The sequence below is a fragment of the Ovis aries genome, chromosome 13 (assembly GCF_016772045.2).
Source record: "Ovis aries strain OAR_USU_Benz2616 breed Rambouillet chromosome 13, ARS-UI_Ramb_v3.0, whole genome shotgun sequence".
In the NCBI taxonomy this organism is placed as follows: domain Eukaryota; kingdom Metazoa; phylum Chordata; class Mammalia; order Artiodactyla; family Bovidae; genus Ovis; species Ovis aries.
Genome location: NC_056066.1, coordinates 61,105,466 through 61,127,771, shown reverse-complemented (window position 1 = coordinate 61,127,771; position 22,306 = coordinate 61,105,466). Strand labels below are relative to the sequence as shown.

Genomic DNA, 22,306 nt, shown 5'->3' with positions numbered 1-22,306 from the left:
TTGCAGGTGGATTCTTTACCAGCTGAGCCACCAGAGAAGCCCCAAAGAGAGGCTCTTACTAATGTTACTGAATGAGCTGGAAAATGCTATGTGGAAAAATTAGACTCAAAGCTTCAGCCCAATGCCAATTTTGTAAGAAAAAAAAAAATGAATATATGCATTTTTGTAAAATTGGAAGGAAATACACCAGATTGTTAAAGATGGTTATGTTTGGATGATTTTTTTCATTTCTTTCTTTAGTTTTCAAATATTCTACAATGAGTGTGAATAATTTTTATAGTCAGGGAAATTTTTCACTTTTTAAAAGCCAAGTTTAAGGTCAAGCCCTGAAGTCCTTAATTTCTCTTAGCAACATATCGTGTTTTTTGTTTATGTGCCACCTAAGCTTTTTGAAATCTGCCTCATAACAGATTAATAATATCTTTCACCACATGCCGTGCAGTATTCTAGGCATACACTGAGATGGAAACTATCGAATCTGTTTTACAGATGAGGAACAGGTTAAGTCCCTTGCTCAAAGTCACACAGCTGGTAAATTTTAGACCAAATTAAAACATTCTGGGCTTCCCTGGTGGCTCAGATGGTAAAGAATCCACCTGCAATGTGGGAAATCTGGGTTCAATCCCTGGGTTGGGACGATCCCCTGGAGGAGGGCATGGCAAGCCACTCCAGTATTCTTGCCTGGAGAATCCCCATGGACAGAGGAGCCTGGCAGGCTACAGTTCATGGGGTCGCAAAGAGTTGGACATGACTGAGCGACTAAGCACAGCACAGCACATTAAATCAATAAAAGTGTACACAGAGAAAAAATACAAAACAATAGAAATCTAGTAAAACATTCTAATCTCCATGACAAGTTGCCTCTCAGACTACTTGCTACCTCCCATGTAGCCACTCCCCACCTAGCCCCACATACCGAGATGTGTGTTGGTCACAAAGTTCCCCATCCCCGATAGGTCAGGACCCCCCTCTTCTCTGCTGACAGGGCCATCGTTCCACATGAGGTCAAAGCCTCCCACTCGCTTCTCCCTTCCTGTGAGCCTGGACAAGCAGGAGACACAAAGGGTTAATGAAGGTTCACCTGGTGGGGCCCTCAAGCCAGGGCCCTGAACCCTCCCAGCACTCTACTGGTGCCCACCCTGTCAGAGTACCTTCTTTTGTCCATTCAAAGTGGGGGATGACCTCAGGGTCATCCCCCATTTGTCCCCAGGCTTTCATACTTGGCCCCAATAACGTGCTTTCTGGTTTAAAGTCTGCTGTCCTTCCCAGACTAGACTCCATGAAGGCGGGGATTAGACCTGTCATGTCCTTTATTTACTGTGTTCCCAGTGTTTAGCACAAGGGCTGGCACATAGGAGGGCCTCAAGTGTGTGATGAAGGAATAAGTGATGGTGGATAAGGGTGGTGGACACCTGAGGTTCTGCCTGCTCAGCATCCATTTCACTTTTTTTAGCCTTTGGATACCTGAGTTTTCCTTTTTGAAAACCAGGCCTCACTCTCTCACTCTCATGGTTCAAGTGGGGTTGACCCCAACCCCTGGGAGTGGGCACAAGACCTAGGCTTGGTCAATCAGAGTCCCAGTGATTGATTCAGGGATGGGCATGTGACTCAATCCCACCAGGGAGCAATGAGAGTCAGCCCTCAAACTTTTGCTGGAATAACTGGGGAGAAACTAACACAGAGAAAAGAGATGAGAGAGGAAAGTGAGAACAGACAAACCAACCAACACCGTCTGAACCATTCCTGAAGTCAAACCCTGGATCTTTCTATTATATGTACATCATTGTATCAATAAATAGCCTCTTACTATGAGCACTTACTGTGAGTTAGACATGTTAAAATAAATTACCATTGTAAATTAACAACCCTGAGAGTTAGATATGAAATCTCCCACTTTACAGATGAGGACACTGAGGTTCAGAGAGGAGAAGTGACTGGGTCAGGGTCCCATAGTCAGGAAAGGTTGAGGAAATCCTGCGGGACTGAATCTCAGAAAGCTGTAGTTGGCCCTGCTCTGCTGGGTCAGGGGTGGGTCCTTGGGCCAGGACCTCATCCTGTGTGAACATCTCAGTTTCCCCACCTGTGGAATGGTGGGGCAGGGGAGGGTGGAGGGGCCAGAGACATCTCTGAGGTCCTCTCAAGTTCCAGGGTTCCAAGTTCTCTCTCCTCGGTGGGAGCCCTGATGCTGAGGTACAGGGGTGTATGAGTGAGGCCGCCCTCTCTCACCTGGCCTCCATGTCCACAATGTGCAAGGTGTCTTCCAGGAGGCAGGTCTTGAGCTCATAGTCCTCCTGGCTGCTGGCTGTCAGTGATGGGGACGCATTGACCTCCAGGAGCCACCTGGGGAGCGAAGGGAATGGAAAATCTTAAGGCTGCCTGGTCCTTGGAATTTCACAAGAGACTAGATGAGGTGTCTGAGCCCCACCCTCAATTCAACCAGCGCTGCTGTCTCTACGTTTCGATCTGAAGAAAGGTTTCAGGGACTAAAACTTTTGAAAACTGTCACACACTTGAAACCCCCACAGGGTCCAGGGGGTAACTTAAATGAAGCAAGCTGGTGGGGGTAAGAACAATTTTATGACCTCGTGACTATTACTCCTTTGGCTTCTTTCGAAAGAGCTGGAGTATGAGAGAAACTTTCCTAGTGAACATTTGTCTATAAATGGTAACCAGGGGACTTCCCTCGTGGTCCAGTGGTTAAGAATCCACCTTCTAATGCAAGGGACATGGGTTCAGTCCCTAGTGAGGGAATTAAAATCCCACATGCATTCTTAATACCTTTTTTCAAACACTGATATTTGGACTTTTCAAATTTGGGAATTTTTTTTGTCTAGTACTAAAAGTTTAAAAATGTGTATTATCTGTAAAAACTTGATGTTGAAAAATATGTTAAAATGTTACTGGCCAATTAAAAAAAACAAGATCCCACATGCATGGGGGCAACTAGCCCGTATGCTGCAATGAAGCGCAGATGCAGCCAAATAAATCAATAAAAGTAGTAAATAAAAGATGGTTTTTAAAAGATGGTAACCAGCCTGCCAAGTCAGGAGGGTCGGGAGTGGCAGGGAGGGGTAGGCCTGTGGTGGCCTGGGAAGAGCATTCCACCTCTGAAGGGGTGGCTCTGGCAGCTCAAGCAGAGTGTTGCCCTGTGCGCATATGAACCCAGAATTCTAAGACCCTCTGACTCTTCCAAAACATCCCTATGTTTGTGCAAACATCTTCCAGTTATGGGAGATGGTCGATGAAAATCAACCCAATGAAAAAAACATTCTGAAGGTCAAACTCAAAGTGTCTGTAGGCCAAAAGCAGCCCAAGGGGTTCCAGCCTGTGACCTCTGGTTTTCTGCAGCCCTGTTAGTTGACAGACAGGAATCTGGGGCACAGAGGGAGGAGGGCTCACCCAGCAGGTCAGTGAGAGACTGGGGGCCCCTTTTCCTATCTACTGCCTCCTCCTAAGCTCATTTCCCCCATCGGTGTCCACGTTAATGCCTGTAGCACAGCTTGTATCCCAGAAGGCAAAGGAGAGAGACCCACTGGTGCCTGGCCCTGGTTTCTCTTGAACTTGGGCCTGACTTAGGTCTTGCTCTAGGGCTTCTACTCCTGGCTCAGAAAGGCCCCCAAGAGGGATACAGTGACCCTGGGGAGAGGGCTGGGTCCAGGAGCCATAGTGCTGGTGGAAGCTGCTCAGTCCAGGAACATGGACTCTGGGCCCAGCTCAGCCCTGGACTTACTGCATGACCTCAAGCTGCCTGGACAACCCCACTGGGCTTCTGTGCCCTGTTGTATCACCCAAAGGCCATCAGTGTGTTCCCTGACAGCTCAGGTGTGTTCAACTTCCTCGTGAGCACTGTAGGAAGGCACAAAATTCTGGGAATTGACATGGTAACAATTCTGGGAATTGACATGGTAACTCCCTTGCCCAGCCCTTTGCATCCTCAAAGCGCCAGGATTCACAGAGGGGAAGTTTCTTGCCTGATGGGAGGGGAGGATCGCTGACTCAGCAGATGCTTGGGAAAGGCCACAGTGTCGAGCATGGGGCTCATTTCTTCCTCATAACATTCCTCTCTGCACAGTGACCATTTTACAGACAGGCAAGCCAAGGCTCAGAGAAGGGAAGCATGCCCAGCTAGGAAGTTGCAGAGCTGAGCTTAAAGCCAGGCAGTCTAGGTGCAGAGTGTGTAAAACATCCCCCCTCCCCCACAACCCCCACGCTCTCCCGGCCACCAGCCCATCCACTTACGGCTTGAGGTCCTGATCTATGAGGATGTCATAGCCGTACAGCTCAAAGCAGTGCTTGTCGCTGATGATCACCTTCTGCACGCTCTGCAGGCTTCTGATGAAGATGTTGTCCATGTCGCTGAAAAGCGTCTCTACTGCCTCGGGCCCGTGCTTGGACGCCAGGTACTGCCGGAAGCGTTGCAGCATCCACTTGCAGCCCTGGGCCCCACCACCAGGTTGAGAGAGGAAACTTTAATCAGCCCAGACCTGGCCAGCCCGGACGGCCAGTCACCATTAGCACAGACCTTAGTCTTGGACAAGGGGAGCCAGCCCTGAGTCCTGTGATGAGCAGAACCCTTACAGGGCAGAGAATCTGGACTCCCAAGGAGGTGTGGCCCACCCAGAGCCTGGGCCTCTCTTTCTAGAGCACCGCCTGCTATCTGCCACCCCAGAAGTCTCTGCCCAAATGCCCTGCGCTGGCCTCTTCCCTGGGCCTGCCCTTTGAGGACAGATTGCACTGACCACATGGGTACCCCAAGACCCGGGGAGTCACCCACAGCTTGCTGTTTTGGGTGTGTGCATGTTTGCAGGAGGCCCCCACAGGGTGATGGAGAGCTGGGGACCGGCTCTTCCTGTATTCGTCTGTTCTGGCTCTTAACTCTGAGAAGTCTGAGTATGCTAAATATGAACCTGGTCTTCTGGCAGGTTATTAGGTAGGTAGTAGATAGATAGATGATATATCTGTCGAGGTAGGATGACACAACACAAATCGTTAAAGGGTGTACTGGTTTGATGTGTAACTCTTAAACATTTAAACATGGGACCTGTGGGCCTCCATGTATACGCTTACCCTGGGCCCTGAAAACAGGCAGTGACCTGACCTCTCTGGAGAGCTCTCCTGGGCTCTCCCTCCTCACCACCCCACCCCACCCCACCCCAGTCCCAGAGGCCACATCTGAGGGCAGAAGCCCAGCTGTCTCACCTTCTTCGGGTGGTAGTCGGGAGACGTCTTCTGCACAGCGACATTGGTGAGGTGAACGTCTGGCAGAGGTCAGTGGTCAAGGGCCAGTGTGGATAAGAAGGGCAGCCCCCAGGGACAAACTGAGACCCTTGCTTGGGAATCTCTGAGGGAAGGCTACCAAACAGCCCAGAGCTCAGGTGTGTGGGTTTTGAAGTCAGATGGACTCAGGTCCAAATCATGCCTGCATCTCTCTTTACTGGTTGTGGGCTCCTGAGCAAGCCACTTAACCTCTCTGAGCCTGTTTCCCCCCTTATTAAATGTCGTTGCCTGGCAGTATGTTGACCTCCCAGGGTTATCTGAAGGATCAGATGAGATGCTGTGTACAGTGCTGGCATGGCTGATATTATTAGATTAGTTAGGATTGTCCCACTCTAGAGGAGAGAACCCTTCCTAACAAGTAGAGACACCAAATACAGAACAGCCTTCTCAGGACGTTCTGAGCTCTCTGTTACTAGAGAGGCTCAGACTGGGTGGCTGCTTTGTGGGAATATTGGAGAAATGACCCAGCTTTGGGATGGGGTCAAGATGGCTGCCTTTGAAGTCCCAAACCTGAGAGTCTGCCTTTTGGTGTCGTCACCGTCACCAGTATCATCACCACCGGTAACGTCAGCAACATTTCAAAGCTAATAGAGCATATTCACACACATCATCTCTTTTCCCCAAATCACTCCCATCTCACAGAAAGGCTCAGAGAGACAGCCATTCAGCACACCCCATCCTCCCCCACATAACTAAGTAGGATGGAACCCAAAACCTCACGAAGAGGCAAAACATAACTTTCTCCTGGACTTGGTAAAACAGGCGGGGTCCTAGGACCAGGACCCTTTGCTGCAGTGCTTGCACCTGGACAAACATCTCCTCCTCAAGCGAAAATACAGAGAAACTATAAGGGACTAAAAAGAACTGCGTGCATGTGCAGCTGGGGAGAATTATGGACAACAAGATACAAAGAGACCAAAGAGCCCTACTTCCACTTCTGAAGGGTGGGGAGCAAAAGCAGGAAGTCAGGAGCAAAAGCAGAGTACTGCACACAGCACCACCCAAAGGGTGGGCAAACCACCTACGCCAAGCTTCCAGCTTGACCCCTGGACACACCCCTACCCTCACCCCATAGCAATAACCAACTCCTCACACCTCTGTGAGCCCAGCTAGCAAGGGAACCTGTTATTTGTTCTTGTTCCCCTCTGCTGCAGCAGGGACCCCAATAAAACCTTCCTGTATTTCTTGCCTCTGATCAATTTCTATTGATTGAGGTGGCCGACAACCTTGGTCGGTAACATTGGACCATTCACAGATGGGGAGGTAGAGCCTCCAGGTCACTGATCCAAGTCTGACTCCCCTAACACGTATGTTTCTCCACGTTTGTGGCACATCCGGCAGGATTGTAGCCTCTCCAGAGGAGGTGGGTATCCTCTCTAGCACCTTCTTTATAACTCTTCAGAGACTTTTTGGTCACACTTGTCTGAGAGTTTTTTTGCCTTAATTTCAGAAGAATAAGCACATAACAAACCACTAAATAAGAAGAGAACCCTTACATTTTTGGTCAATTGATTTTTGAAAAGGGCGCCAAGGCAGTTAAGTGAGGGCAAGCATCATCTTGGGCTTCCCTAGTAGCTCAGTTGGTAAAGAATCCGCCTGCATTGCAGGAGACTCCGGTTTGATTCCTGGGTTGGGAAGATCCCCTGGAGAAGGGATAGGCTACCCACTCCAGTATTCTTGGGCTTCCCTTGTGGCTCAGCTGGTAAAGAATCTGCCTGCAATGTGGGAGACCTGGGTTCGGTCCCTGGGTTGGGACAATCCCCTGGAGAAGGAAAAGGCTACCCACTTCAGTATTCTGGCCTGGAAGATTCCATAGACTGTATAGTCCATGGGGTTGCAAAGAGTCAGACATGACTGAGCAACTTTCACTTCACTTCACTTCAACCATCATCTTTCCAACAAATGGGGTGAAGATGCCTGGATATCAGTGTGTGAAAGAATGAAGTTACCATACCACAGGCAAAAATTAACTCCAAACAGACCACAGACCTAAATATAAGAGCCAAAATTATAAAACTCTTAGAATAAAATTTAAGAATAAGTCACTGTGACTTGGGGTTAGGCAGAGCTTCTTAGATGGGACAGCAAAAACACAGATGACAAAAAGTAGATAAATTGGACTTGATCAAAATTAGAAAATGTTATGTTTCAAAGGACGCTATAAAGAAAATGAAAAGGAAGTGCACAGAGGATTTTTAGGGCAGTGAAAATACTCTGTATGATACAGTAATGATGGACACACACCATTATACATTTGTCCAAACCCAAAGAATGTACAACTTTAATATAAACTACGGATATGGGGTCATTGTGACGTGTCAACCCAGGGTCATCAACTGTAGCAAATGTAGCACTCTGGTGAGTGGTGTTGATAATGGGGGAGGCCGTGCACAGGGTGGGGCAGGCGGTCTATGGGGAATCCCTACCTTCCTCTCAATTTTGCTGTGAACCTAAAACTGCTCTAAAAAAGAGTCCTTAAAAGGAAAATGACAACCCACAGAATGGGGGAAAATATTTGTAAATCATGTATCTGATAAGGGAGCAGTATTGAAAATACATCTAGAAACTTACACCTCAACAATAACAGAGACAATCCAATGAGAAACTGCGCAAAGACTCTGAGTAGAAATTTCTGCAAAGATTTGCAAATGGCCCAGAAGCTCATGAATAACAATTATGAGTCATCAAAGAAATGCACATCAAAACCACTTCACATCCACTAGGGTGGTTGTAATTTAAAAGGACAGATAATAACAAGTGTTGGCGAGGATGTGGATCAATTGGAACTCTCCTACCATGTTGGTGGGGATGTAAAATTGTGCAATGCTTTGGAAAATAGTCTAATAGTTGGTCAAAAGGTTAAATACAGAATTACCATGTGACTAGCAACTCAACACCTAGTATATACCCAAGAGAAATAAAAACATATGTCCAAACAAAAACTTGTGCAGAAATGTTCACAGAAGTATTAATAATAGCCAAAATGTGGAGACAAAAAAGATGAAAAAAACTACTGATACATGGTACAACATGATGAACATTGAAAACATTAAGCTTAATACAAGAAGTTAAGAGGACTTCCGTTGAGGTCCAGCAGTTAGGACTCCGTGCTTCCACTGCCTGGGGCTCAGTTTGATCCCTGGTCAGGGAAGTAGGATCTCACAAGTCATGCAACACAGCCAAAAAAAAAGTAAGATACAAAAGGCCACGTATTTTATGAATCTGTTTACATGAAAGGTCTGAAAAAGACAAATGCATAGAGATGAACGTGGTTGCATAGGGCTGGGAAGAGGGGTTGTAGGGAAGTGGGAAATGACAGATAATGAGTACTGGGTTTCTTTTGGAGTGAGTGAAAGTCACTCAGTCGTGTCCAACTCTTTGGGATCCATGGCCTGTATAGGACAGAATAATGGAGTGGGTAGCCTTTTCTTTCTCCAGGGGTTCTTCCCAACCCAGGAATCGAACCCAGGCCTCCCACATTGCAGGCAGATTCTTTACCAGCTAAGCCACAAGGGAAGCCCAAGAATACTGCACTGGGTAGCCTATCCCTTCTCTAGGGGATCTTCCCAACCCAGGAATCAAACCAGGGTCTCCTTCATTGCAGGCAGATTCTTTACCAGCTGAGCTATCAGGGAAGCCCTAGAAAAGCTGATTTGGGGGATGGTGAAACTGTTCTAAAATCGACAGTGGTGATGCTTGTGTGAAGATGCTAAGAAGTACTGAGTTGTATGATTTAACTGGGTGACCTGTGTGGTATGTGAACATACTACAATAAAATTATTATTTAAAAAGTGGAAAAAGAGGATGTTCAGGCAAGGTGAGTTACTGGTTTTAAGGGGGGGGGGCGCGGAATTGCTCTCTTTTGTTGGAAGAAGCGCTCACATTTCTCGGCACACTGCTCCTACCCTCAGGAAGGAGAAACCAGGGACTTTCCTAGTTTCCCAGAGCAGAGGCTACAGGAGGAGTATGGGTCAGCTGATTTCCCAGCCTCCTCTCTCCACGATGCACCTGAAACCAGGTTCTAATGAACCAATGAACTAAATGGTGAAGAGCAAGCAAACAACTGAAGCAATCCATAAAGAAACAGAGCTGAGTGAGTAGCTGTGAAATCTTTCAAGGGGGAAATCTTTTCTTAGCTTAGCAACAATAGAAATCACAGAGGAAATCAGTGAATATAGTCAACTATGTGAAAAGGAAATCAATCAGACTGAAAAGGCAAAAATCACAGGCAAGCACGGCTAGAGAAAAGATTTGTAACAAAGATGACAGGCTAATGTTTTTCTGTGTGAAAATCACACATAAATTGTTAACAATAAAATTTTATGACCCTCATAGATAAACAGATAAAGGATATTAAAACAAACAAACAAACAAAAAACTGGTAAAGGGCCATCTGGGAAAGTGCCCAAAGTTTCTAGTAGTAAACGATACACAATTTTAAAGGAATGTAAATGGGGGGAAATGCAAATTGGAAGAGATGCAAATTCTAACGCAAAAATCTGCTTCCCCAGCAAATCAGTTATATTTTTTTAAAAACCTTTTTATTTGGAAAGAAAAACTCAAAACCTACAGAATACTCGCAAGAATGGTATAATAAATGCCCATATATGCTTCACTTAGATGTGACAATTGTTTAGGAAATGTGTTTTGTAATCAGTTTAATTGTCCCCAGTGCTGGGGAGCTGGGGCTAAATGGCCCCTCCTGTCAATGGGAGTATAAAAATATGAGGAAATCTGGAAAACAATCTGGCTGATTCCCTTGACCCAGTAGTTACACCTCTGTGAGGCCATATAAAGGAAAAAATTTTAATATAGTAAAAGATTTATGAAAAAAAATGTTTCTTTACAGCATTGTCTGTCATTATAGGAAAAAGCTGCTGCTGCTGCTGCTGCTAAGTTGCTTCAGTCGTGTCTGACTCTGTGTGACCCCATAGATGGCAGCCCACCAGGCTCCCCCGTCCCTGGGACTCTCCAGGCAAGAACACTAGAGTGGGTTGCCATTCCTTCTCCAATGCATGAAAGTGAAAAGTGAAAGTGAAGTCACTCAGTCGTGTCCAACTTAGCGACCCCATGGACTGCAGCCCACCAGGCTCCTCCGTCCATGGGATTTTCCAGGCAAGAGTACTGGAGTGGGTTGCCATTGCCTTCTCCGGTAAGAAACTGACTAGACTACTTCCCAAATGTCTGCAGCAAGTACAATAGGATTAGTAAACCAGTGAGTCTACTCAGTGGAATACTTTGTAACTAATAAAAAATGTCTATAAGGAAAATACTTACATAATGTTCAATGAAAAAAAGGTTATACTTATCTAGTGGGATTGTTGTAGGAAGGAGGACCCTTTCCAGGGCCCAACACTGAGCTCTTGTCCAACACTTGGAAATGAATCGTCCGAGGAGACACGTGCTGACAAGGCAAGAGATTTTATTGGGAAAGGGCACCGGGGCAGAGAGCAGTAGGGTAAGGGAACCCAGGAGAACTGCTCTGCCACGTGGCTTGGGTTTTATGGTGATGGGTTGTCTTTAGCCAATCATTCTGACTCAGAGTCCTTCCTGGTGGTGAACACCTTGTTCAGCTAAGATGGGTGCCAGTGAGGATTCGGGGAGGTGGTTGGACATGTGGGGTCTCCTTTTGACCTTTCCTGAACTCTTCCAGTTGGGTGTGGCTTATAAGTTCTGTGTTCCTCACCAGGACCTCCTGTCGTAAAATGCAAATAGTTACTATAGCGCCTAGCCAGGGTAGGCGGTTTCAGTCAGTGCGCTTCCCCTAACAGGATCAGTCATATATAAAAGGGTAAGCAACAACAAAAATTTCAGAGGAGATACACCAAAAAGGTTATTTCTAGTGTGACTAGAAAAGGTTTCTATTCCTCCCTCCTCCTTTTTGTACATTTCTCCTGGATTTTCTGATTTGTCTTCAAAGAGCTATACTTTTATTATGAAGACTATATCCTTTAAATATTTTATTATCTTTATTATTAAACTAATGCATATCAGTTGCAAGAATAGTTCATAATATAAAGAAATGTTAAAGTTAAAAATACATGTTTCTTGACCTGAATCCCAGGGATGGGGGAGCCTGGTGGGCTGCCGTCTATGGGGTCACACAGAGTCGGACATGACTGAAGTGACTTAGCAGCAGCAGCAGCATCAGACCTGATTTTAATCTTCTAAATTTTTTAAAGTTAATAGATTTGTGAACCTCCTTTCATATATTCTTCTAAAAGGAAAAGTAAAAGCAAAAAATGGGATTGTAAACAGAGCCCAGTTCTACATGCACATGTTGTTTCCACCTCACATTCTATCATAGACACCTTTTTTTTTTCACCTGGCCGCACTGCATGGCTTGTGGGATGCTTGTGGGATATTAGTTCCCCTACCAGGGATCGAACTCCGGTCATCAGCAGTAAAAGCACTGAGTCTTAAACACTGGACCACTAGGGAATTCCTGTAGTTACCTTTCCATAACATTTCAGTCACCTCACTGTTCAGCAGCTACACAGGATCACAGAAATGCTTTATCATTCATTTCACCATCCCTCTATGGTGGATTAAGCAGTTTCTGCTTGTTTACTATTAGTGTTGAAGTGAATATTTTTTCATTTTGAGTATGTGTATCTGATTTATGTATTTGAATAATTGTGTGTAAGTTATATATATAAAATATATTTATTTACAGTCAGCTAAATAATTTTATATATTAATATTATTATTTTGCAATCCATAGTTGCTTTATTATTTTAAAAGTTGGTGTGTAATATCTGAAGCAAATAAGGTAAAATATTAATAACTGCTAAATCTGGATGGTAGATGCATAGATTTCTGTTACAGCCTTTCCTGCAGTTTTCTATATAATTTAAATATTTCAATATTTAAAAATTAAAAACAATTAAACGAAGGGATGAAAATTATGTGTATTCACTCACTGTGAAAACAGCAAAGGCTTGTTTAACAGAAACTAGCCGTGGGAGAGTCCTCAATTTAATAAGGCTCTATGGTGCCTAGAGATAAACATTTTAAAATGAGGGCAGGAGGACCAACAATGTGTACTGAGTAGTCACTCTGGGTTAGGCACTGTCTAAATGCTTTACATGTATCGTTTAACTTTATTCATTTTTAGGTTATTTTTCCTTGACCACATGGCATGTGCGATCTTAGTTCCCTGGAATCAAACCTGCGCCCTCCACAGTGGAAACATGGAGTCTTAACCACTGGATGACCCAGGGAAGTCCCTCATCTAACCTTAATAAGAAATGAGGTGGCAAAAAAAGAAACTAAAATAAATGCAATGAGTTGCATATGACAAATTCTTGTTAGAATCACAAAATAAGACATACTGGAAATGCTGAAGTTGGCTAAACAGAAAGAAACAAATTGTAGATAATACTCAGGAAGGCCTAAGCCCTTCTGACATTCAGGGAATGCAAATGTATTACCTTGGACAGACACTTAATTGAATGATGAGATTAAGGCAGAGCAATGTGAACTGGCTAAAAGCATTAGCTGGATTGCCCAAGCCAGAAGCTTGGCAGCATCACTTGCTACTTCCACCTCTCCCACATGAAGGTAATCTAGTTCTGCTGGTTTATCTCCTAAATATTTATTTCTAGATCATTTACCCCTTTTCCTCTGATGCTCATGTCTAAAAACAATGTTTGCTCTTTTTATTTTGACCAGATAATACACTCACATAGTTCAAAAGTCAAAACTATAGTATATAAGGAATATCTCCTTCCCCTAACCCCAGACCTGTCCCCTCCCATTCATTTCTCCTCCAAGTCAAATTCTGTTTCTAGTTTCTTGTCTATCCTTCCAGAGATGTCTATGCACAGATAAATATATATACAGAGATATACGTTTTAACATGAATGGGAGCATCCTTTCCACAGAGTTCTGCACTTAGTTTTTTTCCAATGAACAATACATCTTGGAGATTATTTCATCAGTACATAAGGCACCTCCCCCGGTTCCTTTTTACCAGCTGGACAGTATTCCGTTGTGTAAATGAGCCATTCATTCAGTTATTTCCTATTATTATTTTTTGCTCTCACAACAAGGCTATGCCGTGGAAAATGTTTAAAGCTCTCTTTTCCTGTCCTATATTGTGAGTGTACCTGGAGGATAAACTCCCAGAAGGGAATTGCTGGGTCTGTGCATTTGTTTTTAATCGAGATTTGCCAGATTGCAGCCTAAGCAGTTGTACAGTTGACACTCTACCAGCAATGCATATACTCCCCTAGCCTCGCCAATACAGCGTGTTATCAAAATGTTCGTATCTGCCAATTTGGTGGAAAATGCACTGTATTCAAGTGAATGAGTGAGTTAGTGACTAGGCACATAAAGGGATGTGAACATTTTCCAAAGGGGCTCAACAAGTCCAATCCTATGAATCAAATCAATGTGAAATGACGATCAAGCAAGGATGCTTGGGGTGAGTTGCTATGAGCATAGCAGGACTGTTTCCCTCAGGTCACTGGGGGATCCCCCACCCCCTCAAGACTGTAAGTTCCCTGAGGGAAGGGACCAGGGCTGTTTTGTTCACTGCTGTGAACAAAATGCCCTGATTGGAGTTTGACATCTATGGAATGAAGGAGTTATCTCAGGACCAGCCAGAGGACGGGAAGGGCAGGGTGCCTGGAGGATGCTGGGGGCAGGTCGGGGAATCCTAGGATACACTGGTCATCAATGCTGTTCAGTGTGAAGCGGGTGTTGGAGAATCGGGCGAAGCCATCCCGGTACAGCCAGGCCCGCAGTGGGATGTACTATGGGGGAGGTGGGAATGGAGAGAGAGAAAAGGGAAGGAGGATCAGTTCCAGCACTTTCACACCTCCTGGCTTTTCCATCTGCTGTTTCCTCCACCTGAAATGCTCTGCCCATCCTGCAAGAATCTGCTCAAACATCAGCCTTCTCTGATTCGATCCCTGCCTTCCTGGGGGTAAGAGTGGGTATGGAGAGATGCAGAAGGGAACAAAATTAATGGGCCTTTCCTCTGCTCCACCACCACATGTGACACCCACCAGATGGTGAGCTCCAGGAGGGCAGGTCCAGGCCGAGCCTGTCTTAGACACTCCGATATCCTGTGCCCAGCATATTGTACCATGAAGGTTTAAGTGTTTGTTGAGTGCATGGCTGGAGGGAGTACAGCAGCTGTTTGGTTAAGAGAGTCGGTTGTCAGGATCCGAATCCCTCCCTGCTCTGCCACTCACAGCTGTGTGACCTTGAGCAAGTTGCTCAACCTGTCTGATCTATCTCCTTATCTGTAAAATGAAGCAAACAAAAGAACCTACCTCCCTGGTTAATTAGAAGGACTGAAAGAAAGAAAATCTGCTAAATACTGGGCCTGGTACTTAGCAGGTGCTCAATAAATGTTGGCTGTGGTTACCATGGATGACCGAATGAACAGAGAAGGAAGGCAGAGATGATCCAGATCCTGGGGCCTCAGAGATGGCGAAGCTTGGATCCGTTGACCAGCCCCTGGGGTCTCCCAGGCAGGTAAAACCAGACAGCTCACATGGATGCCCCCAGAATGGCTGCCCTGTCCCCTGGGCCAGCTGCCCCGCCCCCACCCCTGGAGGAGAGCACCTGTCTTAGTCACTCACCGACATCACCAGCACGTAGACACGCAGGTCAAACTTGCGGCCTGTCAAGCAAGGGGAGAATGAATTGGCATAACAAATACCAATGGTGTATCCAGCACTGAGCTAGGTTTGGGGGAGATGACAGTGGACAGGCCGATGTGAATCCCCATAAAACCACAGGAGGTGCCACGTGCCTGCCTAGCCCAGAGTGGGCGGGGCCTTCAGGCAGGAGGCGCTGCCTGAACAGAGTTTCAGAGGGGACAAAGGGGGCTTGGTCCAAGGGCAGAGTGCCATGAGATGAGGTCAGTGAGGTCAGCAGGGGCCAGGTCGTGTGCAGTTTTGGGGTCTTGTTCCAGCAACCATGGGAAGCCACTGAGGGGTGTCTGACCCCTCTGGTGACTGTGTTTGGAACAGAGCAAAGGGGACCAGAGCCGTGGGCATCAGTGAGGAAGGAGAGGTCAGCGGCCAGAACTGGGTTTGGACTTGGCCAGCCAGGTTCAAGAGCTGCGTGGAGGCTTGATGAAGAACCAGATGTGGGAGGAGAAGAGAGGGACGTTTCCAGAATAGTCTCCACCTTCTGGCTTGGTTGGGGGAGGACAGTTCTGTCCCCAGGTAGGGAGGCTGAGGGGTGAGCCAGATGGTAAGGGGAGGACAAGGCTGGATTTTAGTCTTGTTGGGTTCGAGCTGCAGAGAGATGCTTGCAAGGGGATGTCACAGACTGTGGGACATCAGGGTCTGTGGTGTGGGGCAAGGTCTTAGCCGGAGACAGAAATCTGGGAGTCACAGGATCTGGGTGGTGATTAAAGTCATGAAGAGGATGGGGGTCACTGGGGGAGGGAGGGGCGGAGGAGAGACCCACAGAAGTCCCCAAGGAAGGACAATGCCTGAGGAAGTGAGAGGAGGCAAGTGATATTAATGCTATTCCATGGGGCCCCTTCAGAGCACTGGCCCCTCTTGGTCAAGACCCTGCAGGATGGGGCTCCATCTTTGCATCCCATCATGCCTGGCGGCAGGCTGAGCCCATGACTGGCTGCTGATCCAGGCTTGTTGACTGACTAATCAACCAACCATCCTGTAGAAGGGCAGGGAGCAGAGACGGCCATCTCACCTCCTATCAAGTAGGGATTTTCGATGTAACGCTGAGCTACATAATTCTCCACAGGAATTTCATCTTTCTGGTCTTCAGAACTTCTTGTGTCCTAGTTGTAACAATAATTGTTATTAACATTTTTTGGGGGGAGCATTTCCTGTGTAAGAGGCATTGTGTTAGGCACTTTACTTTGGGTATATGGTCTGATACTTAAATCAACCCTGTCAGGAAAGTACTAATGTTATCACCATTTTACAGATGAGAAACTGAAGCACAGAGGGGGGAGTGACTTGCCCAAGGTCACACAGCTGATGGGTGGTACAGCTGGGAAGTGGTCTCACACAGGCTGGGCCCAGAGCCTGGGCATTTAACATCCAAATCTGTGCTGTCCAATAAGGCAGCTACCAGTCACATGTGGCTATGTACATTTATATTTAAATTGATTAAAAGGAAATGATATTACATGTGACAGTATGGATGAAACTTGGAGGCATCATGCTAAGTGAAATAAGCCAGACCTAAAAGGACAAATCTTGTCTGATTCCACTTATACGAGGTGAGAGTAATGAAATTCTTAGAGATAGAAAGTAAGAAGGTGGCTCTCAGGGGTTGGGGGCGGCGGGGCAGAAGGGAGTTAGTGTTTAATGGGTACAAGTTTCAGCTGGGGGAAGATGAAAAAGTTCCAGAAATGGAACACAGTTTGCACAAACCTATGAATGAACTTAATGCCATTGAATTGCACACTTAAATAAGGTTAAACTGAAAACTTTTATGTGTATTTTACCATAGTCAAAGAGGAAACAAGTTAAAAGTCCAGCCTTTCAAGTTGCCCTAGCCTCATTTCCATTGTCTGGATATTAACATGTCACTAGTGGTCAGGACATCAGAGAGCACAAGTATGTACCATTACCCGCCCTGGAGAAAGTCCCATTGATGGTGCTGCTGGAGTACCACCCGGGCCTCCAAGGACATTCCTGTCCCTTCTCTTCCTGCTGATTCTTTGCAGCCAACCCAATTCAGGCCTTTTTACCTCACCATCTACAAAGCCCTTTCCCATCCATTGTCTCCCCATCACTGTAACCTTGTGAAAAAACCGAGGCCCCAGGGCAAATGTCACATGCTTGGTGAGGTCATCTGGGCCCAAGGGCAGAATTGTCTACACCTACCATCACCCCCACCCTGAAGATTTGCTTCTCCATCAAAGCAGCCAGTTCTTCTCTTTCTGGGGTCCTGGGCCACCCCCACCTATACTCACATGGCTGCCAGAGGGGTTGACAGTGTTTCGGGCCGGCTGGGCCTCCAGGCTGGTGAGCTTCTTCCCAGCGGTGCCCTGACAGTTTCATGAGAGGAACAGGGACACACAGTGAGGAGAGGCAATTCATTTATTGCGCCCCTGCTGTGAGCCTGCCGGCATAGTAGATGCGGGTTGTGACCTCCTGCTCCTGTCACCCAGCCTGCACCATTACCATCTTTCAGGTTCAGAGGGGTTCAGCACTTTCCCCAAGACCACAGAGCTGCTGAATGCTGGAGACAGGGTTGGGGCCAGCATTTCTATTATACAGATTCCTGCACCAAGACAGGCTTGGGTTGGGGGGCAGGGAGAGGGCTGCTTCAGGTTTAGTCCAGGAGCCGGAGGAAGAATTAGCCAAGCTCCCCCAGCCAGAGGAGTCAGAGGCCCAGGAAAAGAGCATACTGTTCTCTTAGACACACTAACTCATCGTATCTTCAGCAGGTACTATTACTATCCTGATTTATTGGGGGCACCAAGAAGTGAAATAACTTGTCCAAGCTCACACAGCTAGGAAGTGGTAAGGTCAGGATTTGAACCCAGGCAATTTGGCTCCAGAGACCCTGCACCTATGGGCAGGCCTGTGGGCAGAGCTCCTTTGCCAGCCTTCTGAGCATTGAGGGTGAGGAGGAGGGGCCCCTGATCCCTGCAGGGGGGGAAAGGAGGGTGTGGGGAGGAAGGGGGAGAGGCAAGCTCACCTTCTTCCAGTCCATGATGTCCTTCAGCCTCCGGAAGAGGAAGATGCCCTTCCCCTGTGACCGGGCTACCTGAGGTGGGGGGTGAGGGCAGAAAGATTGGCTCTTCGCTCCATGTGGTTCCCTGTGGGCCCCTGGACCTGGGGCCCTTCCCCAGCACTTCTCTGTCTTCAACTCCCTTGTGGGCCTCCCAGCTGTCCCCAAAGATGAGCCCAGCGCAGCCTTGAAGGGGTTGGGACAGAGAAGGTGTTAAGCCTGGCGGGAGGGAGGGAAGGAAGTAGGGAGGAAAGTGAGAGGCTTGGTTCACAAAGGCACACACTTGCATGAATAATACAAAGGAGCAGACAATTAAAAAGCCATTTCTAACAGTCCTGGGAACATATCATCCAATTCTTTTTTTGGAAATCAATTTGCCTTCCTAATTAGATTTTGCTTCAGCTAATACTGAAGTCAGTCTGCCTTTACTGAATCCCAGCATAGATAATTCAAAGCTTCAGAGTCTCAGGGTTGGGAGGATCTTTAATATCATGCAGAGCAGGAGGCACCAAAGACATTGCCCTCTCTGTGACATCCCTCCACAGGTCACCTGCCTGACCTTGCACATTCACAAGGCCAGGGAGCTCACTACCCTCCCCCACCCCTAGATAGCCCATTCCATGGCAGGATAGCTCTATTAAGCAGTCATCCAAAAGGTACGGACAGGGTGTGCTTGGCTTTATGCTATAGCCATAACCTAGACCTCATGGACTTTCACAGCTTAATTTGTGTTGGGCTAAAATCTGTCTGCCTGGTACTGGCCTCAAGGGCCTCCTAGAACAAATCTGACTCCTAGACCCCAGAACAGCCCTTTTTAATTATTTGCAGCCACTGAGCAGGTGACCCAGAGTCATTTTTCTCCAGCATAAATGCACCCGGCCTGTGCAAATTCTCATTTCGCTCTCATCTTCTTGGAGCATGGCCCAGCTGGTTGAAGAGAAGCTCTTTATACAATGTGAGATGGACAGAGCTGTCACTGACATGCCTGTTCCAGAAGATGTCCTCCTAAGGGAAGAATCCTAAAGAGTGGAGAATAAACTTCCTGCATGGTGATTTATCAGGGTGGTTGAGACTGGAAATCATCTAATATCTAGCCTGCTGGACTGTCATTTTCAAAAGCAATCATGATATTCCCAGTCCCATATGTCTTCCACAACCTTATTACCCTCCACCTTCCGTCAAGAGCAGAAATAGCTGTCCCTTCTCCTTGAATCTCTGTGAGCCTATAGGACTGTTTCAGCTATTTTTGTGTACAGCAGAAGCAGTCCTGTGTGAGTTCCAATACTGGGTCATAAAACGCAGCACAGCTTCCACACACTTTCTCTTGGAGGATGGTCACCCTGGGAACCCAGCCACCATGCTGTGAGGAAGCTCAGGGCACATGGAGAGGCCCATGTGAAGGGCAACTGAGTCTTCCAGCCCTCAGCCCTGGCTGAGCTCCCGGCCAGCAGCCAGTACCAACTTGCCAGCCGAGCTAGTGAGCCAGCTTGGCAGTAAATTCTCCAGCCCTCGGTAAAGCTGCCTTGATAAATGCTGGAGCAGCCACAAGCCCAGCTTGGAGACTCGTGAGCTACATCAGAGATGACTGTTGTTTCAAGCCTCTGAGTTTTGGAATGAAGCAACGGAAACCGAAATTTAGGGGAACAGTTCCTAACAGTGATAATGTTAGCAGCTAATATTTCTCAGCGATGAACCAGGCACACAGATTTCACACTCATGTCCTCATTAAAGGGTTTCAAAAAACTTGTATGTAGGCAATATCCCCATTTTGCAGCCAAGGAAACCAAGGAACAGAGAGGCCAATCCTTCTGCTCAAAGTTGCCTAGCTTGTAGGTGACAAATCCAGGCTGGTTAAATCTGTGTTTCACAAGCCTAGGGCTCACTCAGCTCCTGCAAAATGTGAGGGAGTATGCAGAATTCTAGTCAAGGCTATGATTTTCCCTGTGGTCATGTATGGATGTGAGAGTTGGACTGTGAAGAAGGCTGAGCGCCGAAGAATTGATGCTTTTGAACTGTGGTGTTGGAGAAGACTTGAGAGTCACTTGGACTGCGGGGAGATCTAACCAGTCCGTTCTGAAGGAGATCAACCCTGGGATTTCTTTGGAGGGAATGATGCTAAAGCTGAAGCTCCAGTATTTTGGCCACCTCATGCGAAGAGTTGACTCATTGGAAAAGACTCTGATGCTGGGAGGGATTAGGGGCAGGAGGAAAAGGGGACGACAGAGGATGAAATGGCTGGATAGCATCACGGACTCAATGGACGTGAGTCTGGATGAACTCCGGGAGATGGTGATGGACAGGGAGACCTGGCATGCTGCGATTCATGGGGCCGCAAAGAGTCGGACACGACTGAGCGACTGAACTGAACTGAACTGATGCAGAATTAGGCGATAAACACGGTGTCACTTCTGGGAGCATCAGTGTTACCTGATGAATCGGGAAGAAAATATTTTTATAGTATTTTTATTTAAAGATATGTTATTGATTGGGCTTCCCTTGTGGCTCAGTTGGTAAAAAATCCACCTGCAATGTGGGAGACCTGGGTTCAACCCCTAGGTTGGGAAGATCCCCTGGAGAAGGGAAAGGCTACCCACTCCAGTGTTCTGGCCTGGAGAATCCCATGAACTCTACAGTCCATGGGGTCACAAAGAGTCAGGCATGACTGAATGCCTTTCACTTTCACTTTCATGATATTGACTGGAAAACAGTACAAGTGGAATACTAAAATGAACGCAGTTTGATTTTGTATCACCTGCAGCTACTCATAGCCCCTTCACCCCCTCCCTCCCCCTGCCATGCCCCTGGGGGCCATTCATCAGGGGTCATATTCAGTGGATGTTGCAAATGTGGTTGGTGGTCTCCCCAGCAACCATTCTCTTTCCTTGCCAATGGAACCCCATTTGGGTCTCCTCTTCCCTGTGGCCCCGCCCTCTGGGGAGGTTTGAGCTCTCAGAGTGGTTCTACACCCCTGCCATGTGATTGGTTCCGGTGTGAGCTGGCAGGATGCCAGGGGAAGTCTGCTGCGGTGACTTCTGGGAATTTGCGTCTTCCTCTAAAGGCCACAAAACCAGGGTATTCCCTTACTCCCATGGCAGGTGGAGATGTGAGGGGGTGAGTTAGGGCTGCAGCAGCCTTGTTGTGACTGAGAGGAGCGGTCAGCCCACTGAACTGGGAGTAGATGATAACATAGAACAGCCTAATGAACCACCCCTGGATTCGACCTTCCATCATCAAAGGAAATTCCCTGGGGTCTGTAAATTTGAATGAGGAAAAGGTTTCATCTTTATTTTCATTAACCCATGACCGGATTTTCATGTTTCCTTCTGTTATAAATGCAGGCATGAAATCCTAACGGTGTTAGCCAGGCCTGTGACTTGGGTCTCAAAAGAAATCACAGTTATTTTCATATCGCATTACAACTGTCTCCAAATACTGTTTATACTTGTCACAACCCTGAAATTACGGTAACGATTGGGCCTGCTGCTAGACTCTCTTTAATTGTTAATGGACAGCACATAAACTCCTGCAGCATGAGGAATGTGTTAATAGTTTGTGGCTGCCTGGTGAGAAGTGCCCACAGGACTCTGACTGCAATGCTGCGGTGAAGCCCAGCCCTGCTGGCCAGGCCAGCGATGAGGATGCAGGGACACGAAGGCTGGCCCACTCCTGGGACACAGGGGACTTCTGACAACAAATTGGGTTTGAGGCCTCGCTGAGCTCCCCTCAGGCCACCCTTCCTTCACTCTCTCCCTCACTGGGGTCAGACATGGTGGTGTATCAGCACCCCTAGCCTCTCCTGGCTCCCTCCGCCTTGTCCCACAGGCCGCACTCTGGCCTGTTGAATCTTGTCTTGGCGTCTATTTCTCAGAGGACCCAGACTAACACAGTTGGTAGCTGTTTTACAACATAGCTGCTTTCTTTTACAGTCAGACACACTTTATGCCAGGCTTCTAAAAACCCTGTTCTGTGATGGGGTCCACACATTTCACCAGATGCCGAAGAGACACAAGGCGTGAGAACAGTTCAGAACCCTTGCCTCCTTGTCTGAGCTTCTGTGAGTTGGTGTTTTCTGTTACCTGCCATCCCAAACAACCCAACTCTTCGGAGAGTTCAGTGAAAAAGTGTGAGAAGCGCTGGCTGGGGTAAACCCACAAAAGAAAATGTTAAAACTTGATTTTTACCATCCTGCAGTTTGGACAGAGGCCCCCAAAGCCCAGAATAGCTCAGTGGTCGCCCCAGATGCTCACAGCCCTTAGTGAAGAGTCAGACCACTAAGTCTCTCTGTGGACACACTGACAGACAGGGCCCTGAGTGCTAGCATCTGCCCTCCCAGCCACACAAGGGA

General features: G+C 47.1%; 1 protein-coding gene across 2 annotated transcripts in view; it reads right to left on the bottom strand.

The window, feature by feature from the left end:
* TTLL9 (tubulin tyrosine ligase like 9) overlaps positions 1-22,306 on the bottom strand; it is a 58,189-nt gene that overhangs the window by 5,113 nt on the left and 30,770 nt on the right. For both annotated transcript variants that reach the window (XM_042229987.2, XM_004014472.6), the window contains exons 6-14: positions 17,929-17,997; positions 17,198-17,272; positions 15,961-16,051; positions 14,874-14,914; positions 13,949-14,036; positions 5,200-5,258; positions 4,240-4,436; positions 2,227-2,340; positions 917-1,041 (exon numbers count right to left, since the gene is read on the bottom strand). In XM_042229987.2, the coding sequence (XP_042085921.1) occupies positions 917-1,041; positions 2,227-2,340; positions 4,240-4,436; positions 5,200-5,258; positions 13,949-14,036; positions 14,874-14,914; positions 15,961-16,051; positions 17,198-17,272; positions 17,929-17,997 (859 nt within the window). The remainder of the gene's footprint in view (positions 1-916; positions 1,042-2,226; positions 2,341-4,239; positions 4,437-5,199; positions 5,259-13,948; positions 14,037-14,873; positions 14,915-15,960; positions 16,052-17,197; positions 17,273-17,928; positions 17,998-22,306) is intronic.